We start from the raw sequence: 14,393 nt of genomic DNA, 5'->3' as shown, positions 1-14,393 counted from the left end.
AATCAGCTGCCGTCGGCAGTCGGCATCGCTTCAGTGTGTTCCGAGGCACTTTTTTTGGCCAACTCGGGGAGGCTGATCAGTCCGACTGCCTTTTCTGCCGAAGGTCGGCCATCCGGTTGGTGTGTCACCGGCTTTAGCGCAGTTTGTTATCTGCATGAATAAAAAAACAGTGTTGTTATATTAACCATGTTAGACAGACTATAAAATGTTTTTTTTCTCAAAACATGGCATTTACTTTTGTCGACGATCCCATTGATGAAGAAGCTGTATTACTTCGCAGGAAGTTAAACATACGTCAGGAGATGATATTGAGGCCCAACTATAGATGCATTTTCATTTCCAGATACCAGCCGACCTATTTGAGGTATCGTTTTTCTTCCCAGTCTATCAGTTATGTAGCCTACATAACCTTATCCATCCTCATATCACTAACGTCACCCATCGTGGACATGCTCTACAGCCCAGCAGATTATTTGTGTCACATTACTTTTTTTTGCAAACGGCAGTTTTCTTTACAACGTTGGTGATGCGGAGCATATTAGTAGATATAAGAGTGCGACTCGATCACTCTGAAACGTGTTTTAAACGTTTTTGTAGTGTTCCCTGGACATGAATCAGTAAGAGCCATTATAAAGGAGTTCCACAGTATTGCAGGTGAATGATGTGAACCCTTTGAAATAAAAGATTAGGAATTATAATTCTGTTAATGATGGTGCTGCAGCCAAAGAATGGGATTAATAGGCCTAGGACGTTTTCGCCCGCAGGATTGCACCTAAATTAAATAGATTATAGGTTCAATATCATTTCACCAGTAATATTATACTTATGATTAAATATGCTATTAATACACTATATTGGAACTTAGGCATTTACTCTAGCAGCAATTTTCTCCCAAGCAAATTCTCTCTCTTTTGCAGCAGCCGTGTGTTGCTTTTTAAACGAAATACATGTTCAAACTCGCTGTATGTGCGCATGAGTATTTCCGCCGACCAGTTTGTTTGTGGTTGTTACCATTGTGAATCGTAGTATCATGGCTCCATTCATGCTGCCTTTTTATAGTGGTGGTGCACACGCTTAACTCTGAGTGAACCTACTCTGAGTTGATTGAACCAACTCAAATCAGCTGTTCTGGAACCGAAAACTCAGAGTTTCCCATTTCAGGGTAAATCAACTCAGAGTTCAGGGTTATACTCCGAGTTTGTTAAACCACCTTCCTGAAACGGACCCATGGTCTACACGATATGAGGGAATATATGCAATAAGTTTGTTGAATATCGCCATATTACTTGCAAATAAATAAACAGATATTAAAGTGTACTCAGTTCTGCCTTTCTGCTGCTTTCAGTATTCTGCTAAAATATAACACATTTAACTTTGAATTGAATATAAAAGGCACCATTAAAAAAAGAATGGCAGTTACATTTTAAAGTGCAGTTTTCTACGGATATTTTCTTTCAACTAACACAAAATATCTGAGTGTCTGTCGCGATATGTCGCAAACTTTCACTATATGTTTATTGTGCCCCTTGATATCGTGATGACAATAACAAAAAAACGACATATTGTGCAGCCCTAATGCAGACAACTGTTCTCGCATAGCCAGACCTTCCTCCACAGCGCTGTGGAGGAGGGTCTGGCTAGTCCACACAGCATTCCGGGATGAAAAAAAAACGTTCTCTGGTTTATTGGCATTTCTTTAAACCAATCACAATCGTCTTGGGCGGTGCTAAGCGCCGCACGGCGCCCCAGTGCCTCTGCAAAATAGCCTCGGGAAGGAACTTGTTTTGGTGGAACATGTGTACGTTCAAAAGTAGTTTTAGTCGTGTAACAGAAAACTCAGATTGGTCAGATGGTCTAGCTAGCTGTCTGGATTTACCCTGCAGAGATCTGAGGAGCAGTTAACCATAGTCCTCAGAAATCCAACGGAGGTTAGAACGCCAACACAAAGAAAGCTAAAGGTGACCGACATCCGGCCAAAAAGAGGGACATCCAGCGGAATTTCCGGCGGCACCTGAACAATCCCAGAAAAGAAACGTCGTTGATATAGAGTAGACAGCGATAGAAGGATGTGGAGGTTCGGAGTAAAAGGGTCAATAGCTGCAGTTGTTGCTCGCACGGCATGCTCCAAGCTCTGGCTCACCCTACCTCTCACCTTCCCTCTCACTTTCTCACCCCTCCCATCTACAGTATTTCTCCTCAATCAACCCATAGCCAGTCTGCAGCCACCTCCACACTGTGCCCCATTAATGTCACCTTTCTTTCCCTAGTTTCCATCATTTGCTCACCCTCCCTCTTTGCAGTCTTCCTCCACACTCCATCACCCATTTTAGGTCCCTGCTCGCCTCTACCCTACCCTTCCCTACCCTACCCTGCCCTGGCTCCCTCCATCTTGCCTATGTTCCCTGTTCCTGCTTGTTCTTCTCCAGCCCTCTCTTCCTTTGAACTCGCTCTTCTGTTCTCAGCTGTGTCGCTGTGCAGACCCGAAGCAGTCTTTGTTCAACTTTTTCCCTTTTTTCCCCCTAATACCACAGGGGGCTGTCAAAAGCCTCACAAATGAATGTCGCCCAGTAACTATAATACATCCATCTACTTTTTCTTTTTGACATTATGCTGTGTTCATTTAATTATCTCAATTAAAATACTGCACATATATATATATATATATATATATATATATATATATATATATATATATACATATATATTGTATAGGCACATACTGTTTCAATAACACCCTGGCTTTTCCCAGTGGTTTAGTTGTTGCTGCACAAAAAATAATCCTCTGAACACAATAACCCCAAAAGAAATAGTGCACTTCTTAGTCACCAAACATAACATGCAACAGGCCAACTTTGACGTAAAGCAAGCTAATACTAATACCCACTTGTACTCACTTGTAAAAATTAATTTATTGTCTATTTTGTTATTATTTTGTTATAGGGTCTTGAATTATTGTAGTTACTGTGTCATCTTTTCTTGTGTTTAAAATGAATCACACAAATCCAATACATTCTCCCACTCTGCTTTGTTGAAATGAATTTGCAGGTTCATCCCTTTGGTGTTCTGTCTTTGATGATCTGCGGCTCAGACCGTCTGCGTATTTCATTTACTTACCCTCTTTGATTCCCTCAGGGGGGAGACAGCTAGTGAAAATATACTCGGTCTCCTTTAACCTGCTTCAAAGACATAAATGTGTATGTGTGTCTTTCTGCATGCGCAGGTAAAGGAGATCTGATTGGCTCAGACTCGCTGACGAAGGAGCAGGTGATCAAGACCAACGCCAACGTCAAGGCCCTGACCTACTGCGACCTGCAGTACATCAGCCTCAAGGGCCTCCGCGAGGTCCTCCGCCTCTACCCCGAGTACGCCCAGAAGTTCATCAGCGAGATACAGCACGACCTCACGTACAACCTGCGAGAGGGCCACGGGGCTGATGTGAGTCACACAGTGCTGAAGGATGGAGAGTAATACCACAGGTTTAAGAGTTGTGATTGGATTGTTCCGATTGGATTTTTCTTTTTATGTTCTGTTTTATGTTCCCCTTGCCTCAAAGTGTCCCTTAATGGTATAGTAAGTGATTTTAATCCAATACACTTTTGTCAAATTCAGTGAATATCTCCTCACGGTCACACGAACCACAAACACACTATTCCAGCCAATCAGCAACAGGCGGCGTCAGTTGATGGTGGGGGGGCAGTAGTTATCTGTCTGTAAATCTGGGAGGCGGAGCTTCTGAAGGGGGGGTTGTATTTGTTTGGCAGTTAAAATATAAACGATCTTTGCACACTTTACTGCACCTTTTAAGGGCACAAATAAAATATTTCAACAACATACGTTGGTTTTGTGAAATGTCAGTAAAAGCTTTTGTTGCTATAACAAGATAAAGTGATATTTTGATAAATTACAAAAAGGGTTTCTCGTAAAAATGGAATAATATGGTATTTTGTACGAGAAAATAGGTCATAAGAACATGAAAATATCTTGTTATAAAGTGAAAAGTAAAAACGAGAAAAGTTTTATACAAGAAACTGATTGAATATTTTTGAGTCATGTTGGCAGGTATACGCTGCCGTACACAACACACTAGATCAGTCAAACTATTGGCATGTGCAGCCTTGAAAATGAAAATGAAGAAAGACATTTTCTATTGTGCTAATGTGCCTGTGAGACCCCTTAAGAGAAGTCTCATGGATAAAAACTATGCATGACCTCTCCTCCGCTACTGTAAAATACACACACAGATCTGTGCTCACATCACAATTTGGCAAGCCGAGCCGAGACTACTCCTATCCAAACATAAACACCCAGCCTGTGCCTCTGGCTGGTGCAGCAGCAGCAGAGAGAGCAAAACACAGGGACAAGAATAGCTCAGTGCTGCTGTTTGAAGCTGTCCTGTTGCTAAAAATAGTGCAGGGGGGAGCATGGGCTGTCCCTGACTGGCTGTGTTCCCTGCAGCTGCTGCTAAGATTGGATCCTGCTCGATAAAAATAGCCCAGCCAGCCGAGGAGAGAGGGGGAGGAGGAGAGATGAAGGGGAGGGGGGAACTTTGGCTCATTTTCTCTTCTGCTCTTGCTCAGTTCCTCCCTTTTCCACTGCAGTGCTGTGAGTTTCTCCTGGGCACATAGCACACTTACTGCAGAGTGTGCGTTGGGTGCAAACATATCAGTGTGTGTCTGCCGCAGTATCTAAAAGGATGCACGATTCCAGATGCACAGGCTGCTGCCCATATCTTTGGTCTGGGGCTGCAGATGTCCATCCTAGTTATGTATGCAGAACCCTTCTGGTACCGGCAGCCCAGGAGACTGTGTTTGCATATGTATGTAAGAAAAGACAAGAAAGGAAAGGAAAGGACAGGAAAAGAGGGAAAAAATCCTGCAGATGTTTCAAGAGGCAACAAAAAAGAAATGTTGGCCGGTGCAGACTTGATTAAAAAAAAAAATACAAGAAAAGAAGAAGAAGGAAGGAAGTACGAAAAATCAGGGTACCAAATGTAGAAAAGGGTTTACTAAGCAAGGAAGATAGCTACAGTTTTTGTCAGGAAAAAAAAATGAGAACGCAAAAGATCCATCCTATAAGTGATGGTTGTACTTTCAGTGTCCCTCCCTGCTGATTCACAGGCTGCAGATTGATTATGACCTTGGAGCCTTGAGCCAAACAACTTGATGTTGAAGAGCAACAAGTTGGCTGGGTGTTCTGAGCTGTGCTAAAGAAAGAGAAGGATATGACAGCATGTTTTGGTACCCCATGTTCCTGTGCTGTTCAATCTCTGCACCAGAAACATGATAGAGAGAACAACATAGTGCCTGCACCTGCACATACTGTACAAACACACTCACACAAAAAGCATTTTGTTCATTCTTGTCCTTGCAAGCGCAAGCACACACACACACACACACACACACACACACAGTTTACATACAACCACTCACATGCGTTTCTGCAGTCAGACATGAAAAGTGCATGACTAGATCACACATACATGATGTGACTGCAAACTTGCACCCACACACTCACACACAGACGAGCAAGCACAAGCCAGCACGTGGCGAGTGCACACTTATCACGCCTCCGCATCGCAGAGCGCTCCCTGGTTTCAGAGCTAGGAGCTAAGATTAGACCAAGAGAGCTAAAAATACATTACGGTGCCACAGGAGGGGGGGGGGGAAAGAGAGATGTAAAGAAGGGGGTTGGCTGAGAGGAGGGCAGAGGGGGAAGAGGAGAAAAAAAAGAGAGTATGCTGAGCAGACAGGGGCGGAGGGAGAGAGAGAGGGAGTGGGAGAGAGCACGGGGAAAAGTAGAGGGGCGTTGGCTTGTTTGCATGATGAGATATAAAATACATGCATTACTCAACGGCAGCAGCCATGCTATGTTCAGGCACAAGTCATGATAGAAATTCACACTGTAATCCCTAAGGCTGTTTTTCATTTGTTAGAATGTGTAGGTCAAGTCAGACCTAGTCTATATCCACATCCATAGAACCAGAGCATGTCTTCCTCCCATCCCCGAATGCCGTGTGAACTAGCCAGACCCTCCTCCGCAGCGCTGTGGAGGAGGGTCTGACAATGTGAGACTAAGTTTTTAGTAAAATTTAATTTTTTAGACACAATGCACATGCAGTAAAAGTCTTTTTATTGTTTTTTTTATTGTTGTATTTAATAAGCTATATCATTGAGGATCCCAGGTTTCTGGGAATGTGGGGGATTTAATGACTTCGCTGTGCTCCTACACACAGAGTACACACACACAAACACAGTTCTTTATTACTCATTATAATCCTGGTAGTGTGAAAGAGCATTATAGAGAGATCATTCTATTACAGAATAATACAAAAACACACCTGAATAGTTACATGAATGAATGAATTAAAGGAAATCATTTAAAATAATCAAACACGATTACACTTTGTTTTGGTTGCTAGTCAGGATATCTAAAATATAAAATGCTACAAGCAGTATAAGACATTTTGGGACATTTTAAGTCCCACCAACTCACTCATAGCGACCAAACATCCAGCCACATCTGTTATGATCAAAAAAGTAAAGAATTAAAAAGTAGTTTTCTGCATCTTGTGCTGAACTTTTGACATCTTCTCATTCAATCACAGACAGAGAGAGTCCTGTTTTATTTAGCTAGTCATTTCTGGATGTTTCAGCGACTCAGCATCGACACTGAAGACTAAGTTATTCAATTCATAAGCAGGAACATAGCTGGAGAACAGGGACGTGTGTGTGTGTGTGTGTGTGTGTGTGTGTGTGTGTGTGTGTGCGTGCATGCGTGTGTGTGTGTGTGTGTGTGTGTGTGTGTGTGTGTGTGTGTGTGTGTGTGTGTGTGTGTGCTCAGAGGAAAGTGATGAGGAAAAGTCAGATGCAGCAGTCTGTATTAAATGTAGCATGGCAGCCTTCTTTTTTTGCAGTCTGGCAAAGACGAAGGCAAAACAGTATTCTCTCAAAGCAAAAACGAGAAATAATTGGAATTTAAGTTTTTTTTACTAGTTGCTCCTCCATTTCTCTCTGTTATTCCCCCATCTGACATATTCCCTCGAGAGTGACAGGGAAAGTTTGGAACATGGCTCAGACTCCTGAAGTCCTTTTATGAGTAAAGTGACTTATAAAGTCAGCATTTGGGCCCACTTTTCTCTCATTTATTTACGGTCTGGATAAGATTGCAGCACCGGAATCATAAAATAATATCCTATACAGTAGGGTAACATGAAAACAAGGCCAAATATTTCATTTTCACCAGGATTACAAAAAGTACACCAGAACTTAGATCTTTTCTTTGCAATTAGCAGTAATAACATTATTGACATCAAGGGAAAATGTCCCAAAAAGTTAAGGATTGTCTCGTGAGGGTTTGAAACAACATAAACCCAGGAATAACATCACCTCTACAACCCCTTAACATTAAACATATTCCAACTCTGAAAGAAAAGGAGCTTAACAATCTTCAAAAATTGTTAAAGTAATATCCTAAACAATATCCTAAATGTTTGCTCACTTTTAAGTGTGTGGAAAAGATAAGATGTGCTTTTAGATTCGATTATATTTTATTTGACATGGACACACACACACACACACACACACACACACACACACGCACACGCACACGCACACACATCACAGTTACATTGGACAAACCAGATGCATAGCTTGAGTGTTTTTGCACGAATGTTAATTTTCAACATCTGTCCACAGGAGGCTTTTTATAAAATTAAAACGGACTAACAAGCAAAAAACTAAATTGGTAGTAATAATAACAATGCTAATAATAAAAGGGAAAAGGTGCTGCAAAATAATTTTACAAGATAAAAAAGAGCAATATATTCAGAATTATTTACATACAAAAGCTATAGAGCAAAGGTAACATGATCAGACAATAACCCAGTGGCAGTCTATTCATGTCAGCACTGTTGTTTTGAAACTTCTGTCTGCTTAAATGCTCTTTGTTAGGAGAGGGCCTATGTTGACCTGAAGTGGTGTGAGTACAGTACATCAAACATTCAACGCCCATAAGTATAAACTCTTGTGTTTGCCTGCCACCCGCTGGTACAATCATGTCACTATGCTCTATTATGTAAAAAAAAAAAAACAACAAAAAAAAAACAACCTCTTTGTTGCTGTCAATCCCAGCAGGTGTGATGGATCATATTGTTTCAGTGTGTCTGTATTCAAACTTCCATTCTCTCTTCCTCTCAGGTGGACTGGGAGAGTAACGGCGGCCTGGTGAAGAAGCTGCCGTCGATCCGTGAGGATGAGGAGGGCGACGAGGAGCAGAACTCGGTGTCCCGTGCTACTCGCTCGCCGCTGCGTCTCAGCAGGGGGCTCAGCTCGCCCCTGCGCTCCCCTCTCCTGCCCCCGAGGCCGTTCCGCGCTCCCTCTGACCACTCCCGCCCCACAACCCTGCAGATACCGGTGGTCAGCTTCAGCAGCGTGCAGCCGGAACTCAGCCCCAGGTTACACACACACACACACACACACACACACACACACACACATCACTGAAAATCTGAAGTAGCTGCAGCATAGATGTCTGGCTGCCATGGTAACCTGTTTGATACTTATACTGGAAGACGATGTGTGTACATTGGAAGTGAACCTGTCCATGTGTGCACAGAGATTAATGACACCCTGTTTGCTCTGCTGCGCATACACGCACGCGCGCGCCCGCCCGCACGCACACACACACACACACACACACACACACACACACACACACACACACACACACACACACACACACACACACACACTGTAATGAGTGCTCTTTCAGCTGATTTACATTCCTCTTCTGTGCGCCTTCTCTTACTGTTGATCCCGTTTTTCTCTGCATAGATTCGTGGACGGGATTGAAACGGAGAACAACTCCACCACATCGCAGAAGTTTGAGTTCAGTCCCAGCATGTCACCTGCAGCACCACCCTCTCCTTACCAAGGTCACACACACACACACACACATACACACACACACACACACACACACACACACACATACACACACACACACACACACACATACACACACAGAGCAGTATTTGTATTTTGCCTCTCTGTCAGAAGCATATTTTTTTCTGGATGATTAATTTTTTGCATGTTTGTGTTGTGTGTTTAGGGATGCGGGAGCACTCTGAGATCAAGCAGAGTGTGTCTAAACTGACTGAGGAGGTGAGTGCTGACCTGATGATAATGATGGTGATGATGATGATGATGATGATAATACATGAAAAATGTCTGCTGTGAAAAAGGCCTATTTGTATTTGGTGGAAAGTTAGAAAAAAACATATTTTTGTCTATATAGCTCCACCATGTGGCCATTTATCAAGCACTTTTCATTCTGCTGAATGAGTTCTTTTACTTTTAAGTATATCTTTCTGATAATACTTTTACTATCTGAAAGTGGGATGTTGAATGTTGTTGCATTCATTTTACTACTTAATAATAAATAAATAAAAATCTGAGTACTTCTTCCTCCACTGGCAAAATGTGATGGTTTCTCACCTGTAGAGGAAACCACAGTTCACTTAAACGTTTGCACTTAAGTTTGCATCTATGTGCAATGCCCCAATACTCCTTCACATGATTTAGGTATTCAAAATTATGAGCACCATCAACCAATCAGTTCCAGATTTAAATTCAATTATATTATTAAAATATCTGATTTAGAGGGATTATGCTGCCTTAGCAGAGGTACAAGCTCTGTGAGTGTTTCCGTCTTAATGTTCTATCTCAGCATGCACTCTATAGTCAAAATAAATAAATGGTGCTGTGTCTGTGAACATTTTGTATGCAGTCTGTAACAGATTATGATTAAGTTTTAAACAAATAAAGATTAACTTTGTCAGCAACCCTGGCATCCCATTAGAATAGAAAATAGAGAAAATCTGCATTGTCACTGTATTAAATACAATGACATTAGGAGCGCTACTCCTGATCAGTGCATCAAAAGACACAGGAAGAACATCACAAAGACAAAACCAACTTAATTTACCATCTCACTCTGGTGTGTGTGTGTGTGTGTGTGTCCACCCAACAGATGAACAGTCTCTCTAAACAAGTCTCCAATCTTAGCCACGAGCTGCAGGAAATGACACGCCTGCTTAAGCCCCTCCTCCAAGCATCACCGCAGCCAATCCTGATGACCATGATTCCAAACTTCACCCCGCCCCCTAGCAGTGCCAGCCAGCTTTCGACTGGCGCCTGTCTCGTGCTGCCACCCCCCGCCTCCCCATGTCCCCTCCAGAGACCTGGCTCTCATTCCCTGTTGGACAGTGGAGACGTAGACGGCGTGGATTTGCCACGATGCCTTCTCCCAACTCCTCATTCACCAAAAAGGCCTACTTCATCTTCTTCAGCATCGCCACAGCTCCCATCCAGACACCCAGGGGCCAACATCAAGGGCCCCAGCCTCTCCAACCTTTCCCCATATGAGGAAGGACTTCCTGAGGGTACCCCGGTCCTCCGAACCCTCCACGCTTCCTCCAGTAACGGGATATATTTGCCCTCTCTGCAGGACCAGCCTCCCCTGGCCTCTCACACCCCTTCCCCCTCTCTCTCCTTCTCCATGTCTCTCTGCTCCTCGCCATCGCCATCCCTTTCCCCCTGCCAAGGCCCCCACCTGTCCCGACCGGGCAGCTTTTCCAGCAGAGGCCTGCTCCCCCCGCCGCCCTCCCAGGACACCCCCCCTCCCCCGTCCTTCCACTGCTCAGCTCCCCCGTCGCTCACATCCTCCCCCGGAGACCACGCGCCGAGGCCTCCGCCTTCCGTCCCTCTCGTATCCCCTGCCGTCTCCCTGCCGCTGTCTCTGGATTTTGTCAGTGCGAGGAAAAGACAGGGAGACACCCAGACTCCACTTTGGTGTAACTCACTGCTGCGCCGCGGGGAGGCCAGACCTGTCGCTCATCCCCAGGAGCTGGAGATGCAGGAGTGGGGACGACAGGTGGAGGACGGGAAGTCCTCTACAGAGCACATCAGCTTCATTGATGAAGAGGAGCCAGCGTTATGAACGGGTTAAGGGGAGACACTGCAGGTGAACAGGGAGAAATATTTAAACTAATAGATATCACCGTAAGATTACTTACATTAGGACAATATTGTATTTCAAGTTTTCTCAAATTTTGTTTAAATATGCCAATAAGGCATTATCAACTGTTCAGTTTTGTTTAATTTAGGAGAAATTTACAGTCGCAAACAGGGTCTAAAATTAACTTTGTGTCCACCAGCCAAATGGCTAATAAATGTTCAAATTTTACCAGCCACTCAATAGATTACCATTGTTTTTTTTGGCTGGTGAGAGATGCAAATCTACCAGCCACTTGCATATTTTACCAGCATTTGGCTAGAAGATGGTGCTAATTTTTAACCCTGGTCCCAAATAGACAAAGTATAGTAATTTTAAAAAGTTTTGGCTGTTTTTTTTTTTAGTCTGAAAGAAGATGTATTGTAGAAGCAAAATAGCCATAAAACTCAAAATGGAAAAATTGTGTTTTTGCCTGTAGTGTCTCCCTTTAAAACTGAGCCAAAGCGCAAAATGACAAAAAAAGAGTAGCAGGGAATGAAAGAGATGGAAAAAGGGGAACAACTGAAATCAGATCAGGGAAAGTGACGGCTGGGTGATGGAATGAGAACCAATGGGAAACAGACCGCTGGTCCATTTCACACAGGGAAGTGATTGGTCAGACAGAAACATGCCTGGGAGGCAGAGACACAATGCCAGCCGTCAGCAAATCAGTGTGAAGGAGAACCTTTCAACACTGATCAACCACAGAACTACAACAGCACAAATTGTCTTAGGGTATCAACACTTTAGTAGCATCAGTCGACCCCCGCAGATTCTGGGACACACAGGACCACAGCACATCTTTTTAACCGGTTCCAGTGATCTCTGGAGCCGCTAACGAATTATACAATGTTGCTTTTTAGATCCAATATGATCTAAAAAAAAAGGGGGCAGGTATACACATATCTCAGCGGGGAAACATGTCTTTACCCGTGCCAGATAACTAGAGCCACCGCATCGTCTGGGACTGGGAATGTAAACTCTTCATTCAGTCTCAGTCACATCAGGTCACCTCACCTGGAGAGCCAGTTTGCTACATCAATGGGATTATATTTAACATTTAACAATCTGCCTCTCGGCTGGTGGAGGAAAACGATCAGCTTGACATCTAACCATCTCTTCAGAGTCGTACACAGGCCCATCATTCCTGTTTTTGAAAGAAAAAAAAAATATATAAAATGATTTTTCTTTTTTAAATTTGAACAGATATGTCCACATTTTCTTTCCCTGTAAAATAAGTACACAGTCGAGTCAATAGACAGGCATACAGAGGAGCAGTGTGCTTCTGTTTGAGTGTGGATCTAAAGCGGTTGAGTTGTGTGCCAAAGACAAAAAAAGCAAGATTTACTGTATGTCAAATGTGTTGGGAACACAAATATAAAAAAAAAAAAAAAAAAAAAACACAGCACCCATACGTAACTCTTTATCACCATCATGACTGTTTACAACCAGCCTATCAGATTGTACAGCAAACTCCCACGTCACTCCTGAGCTTTAGCCATCCAGCCATTCGTGCCTTCTCCAAATAAAGACGGAAATTCCCTAAAGTCCACCTGTTAATAACAGGCAAGCGTTTAGATCAAAATTGACATAGAAAGCCATCAGTGTCACCCACAGAGGACACTTGCACCTTTTATTCTAAAATGGAATTTATTTATTTAGGCTGTGAATTTTATTTATTTTTGTTGTCGAAAGCAATGAGGAAATATATTGCGTGTCTGGGAGATGTATCAGAAAAAGGTTTACCATCAAACTGCATAAACTCCAGACTGAGTGTCACCTTCTCACTTCTTATGTAGCACACACACACAAAGCATATTTCGAACATTCACACATTTTCTCATCATCTCCATCCCCTTTTTGCCAGATCAACAGCCTGACCCTAAAACTACAATACCCAGGCTCCATCGCTTTGGAGGTCTCAGGACTTCTGTACTTTTTTTTTCTGTTGCTTTGCTGAGGTGCTTTGTGCACCACGTTAACTTGTAATATAAAAAGTCAGATTTCTGGTTTCTATTTTCTGTAACGGGGGAGCGGGTGGGTGGAAGTGGACTCTTTTCACTCGGAAATACAAAGATTCACTGAGCAGAACTCCCATTGATGTCTGTGGAGTTCTGATCCTGCAGTTTACTCTGGGGGGGTGGGAGATTTTAAATGCATGTCACAGCTTTTTTTCTTTTGCATGAGAAATGTGCCTGCTTTTGAACTGTCGAGGGCTGATGGGAGTCGACAAACTGCCGGCCCTGTTGGAGGCTGTTGGGTTTCAGATGTTTTATTAAAGACTGCTGTTACATAAAAACGTTACCAGGATTACATACTGTACAACAATAAAGAAGTGTTGTTTTGTAAGATCTCAGACTCCTGTGCTACTCTTGGGAACCAATGGCTTGTGCCTCGTATTACAATCGAGTCTCATAGGTGAGCATCCTTTCTCTGAAAAACTAAATCCAAGGGATGTTTGAAAAACCCAGAAAGTCCTTTAAAACACTTATGCTTCTCTGAAGATATTTTCAGAATGTCTTCAGAAAGGTCCCATAATGTAAAAAGTTAGATTTCCATGACTTTGTTTTTCTTAATAAAGCAGGTCGAGGTGCTGTATAAAGACTGTGAAAGTGTCAAAACACTCAACCACAGAGAAATGCACACAGAAACTGTGCCTTTAAATGAGATGCAGAAGACCCGGAAATGCTGACCAATCAGAGCAGACTTGGCTTTTTCGCGAGGGAGTCTTAAAGAGACGGGCACTAAAACGGAGCGTTTCATACAGAGGATTAATACAGGTATATTCAGACAGACAGTATGAAAAAAATAATGTTTTTTTTAAACATTAAAGCATGGAAACATGTTCTAGTAGAAACCCCAAATTCAAGTATGAACCTGAAAATTTGCCTAATATGGGACCTTTAAAGTCTTCTAACCATCTGTATGAAGAGAAATATTCTGTCTGCTGCAAGACAAAAGAGCTGAAAATGGCATGTCCTTGCCCTTTTTGTAAAATGCAAGAAAAATATGAATGCATTATTTAATATAAAATATATAGTAGCAATATAAACAAATACAACTGATAACACAATTTGAAAATGTAAGTTCACGTTGTATAAATTAAGCAAGGACATTATTTCCGGCTACTGTCTTTGCTTGGATTAGGAAACGCTATCAAAAAACAGGTCCAAAAAAATATTTTTTATCCTGCAGCAAACCCAATATTTGTATCCAGATTGTTAGAACAGTGTTCTGGAAGATGGAAATCCCCTCGGCACAGCACTGAGCGTTGTTAAAAAAAAATAGCCTCTGGGTTTTTCAAACATGCCTTGGTATTTTTTTTTTTTTTTTTTTTTTAG

The 14,393-nt window shown here is 42.5% G+C and overlaps 1 protein-coding gene across 1 annotated transcript in view; it reads left to right on the top strand.

Annotated features, from left to right (window-relative positions):
- Positions 1 to 12,211, top strand: part of kcnh3 (potassium voltage-gated channel, subfamily H (eag-related), member 3) — a 183,477-nt gene extending 171,266 nt beyond the window's left edge. The window contains exons 11-15 of the mRNA XM_031300665.2: positions 3,221 to 3,435; positions 8,196 to 8,452; positions 8,832 to 8,932; positions 9,109 to 9,161; positions 10,030 to 12,211. Coding sequence (XP_031156525.2) covers positions 3,221 to 3,435; positions 8,196 to 8,452; positions 8,832 to 8,932; positions 9,109 to 9,161; positions 10,030 to 10,998 — 1,595 coding nt within the window. The 3' untranslated portion in view covers positions 10,999 to 12,211. The remainder of the gene's footprint in view (positions 1 to 3,220; positions 3,436 to 8,195; positions 8,453 to 8,831; positions 8,933 to 9,108; positions 9,162 to 10,029) is intronic.
- Positions 12,212 to 14,393: the final 2,182 nt, after the last annotated feature.

This window comes from Sander lucioperca, chromosome 8, assembly GCF_008315115.2.
Source record: "Sander lucioperca isolate FBNREF2018 chromosome 8, SLUC_FBN_1.2, whole genome shotgun sequence".
NCBI lineage: Eukaryota > Metazoa > Chordata > Actinopteri > Perciformes > Percidae > Sander > Sander lucioperca.
Note: the sequence above shows the minus strand (reverse complement) of the source record. Positions and strands in the feature narration are given on the sequence as shown.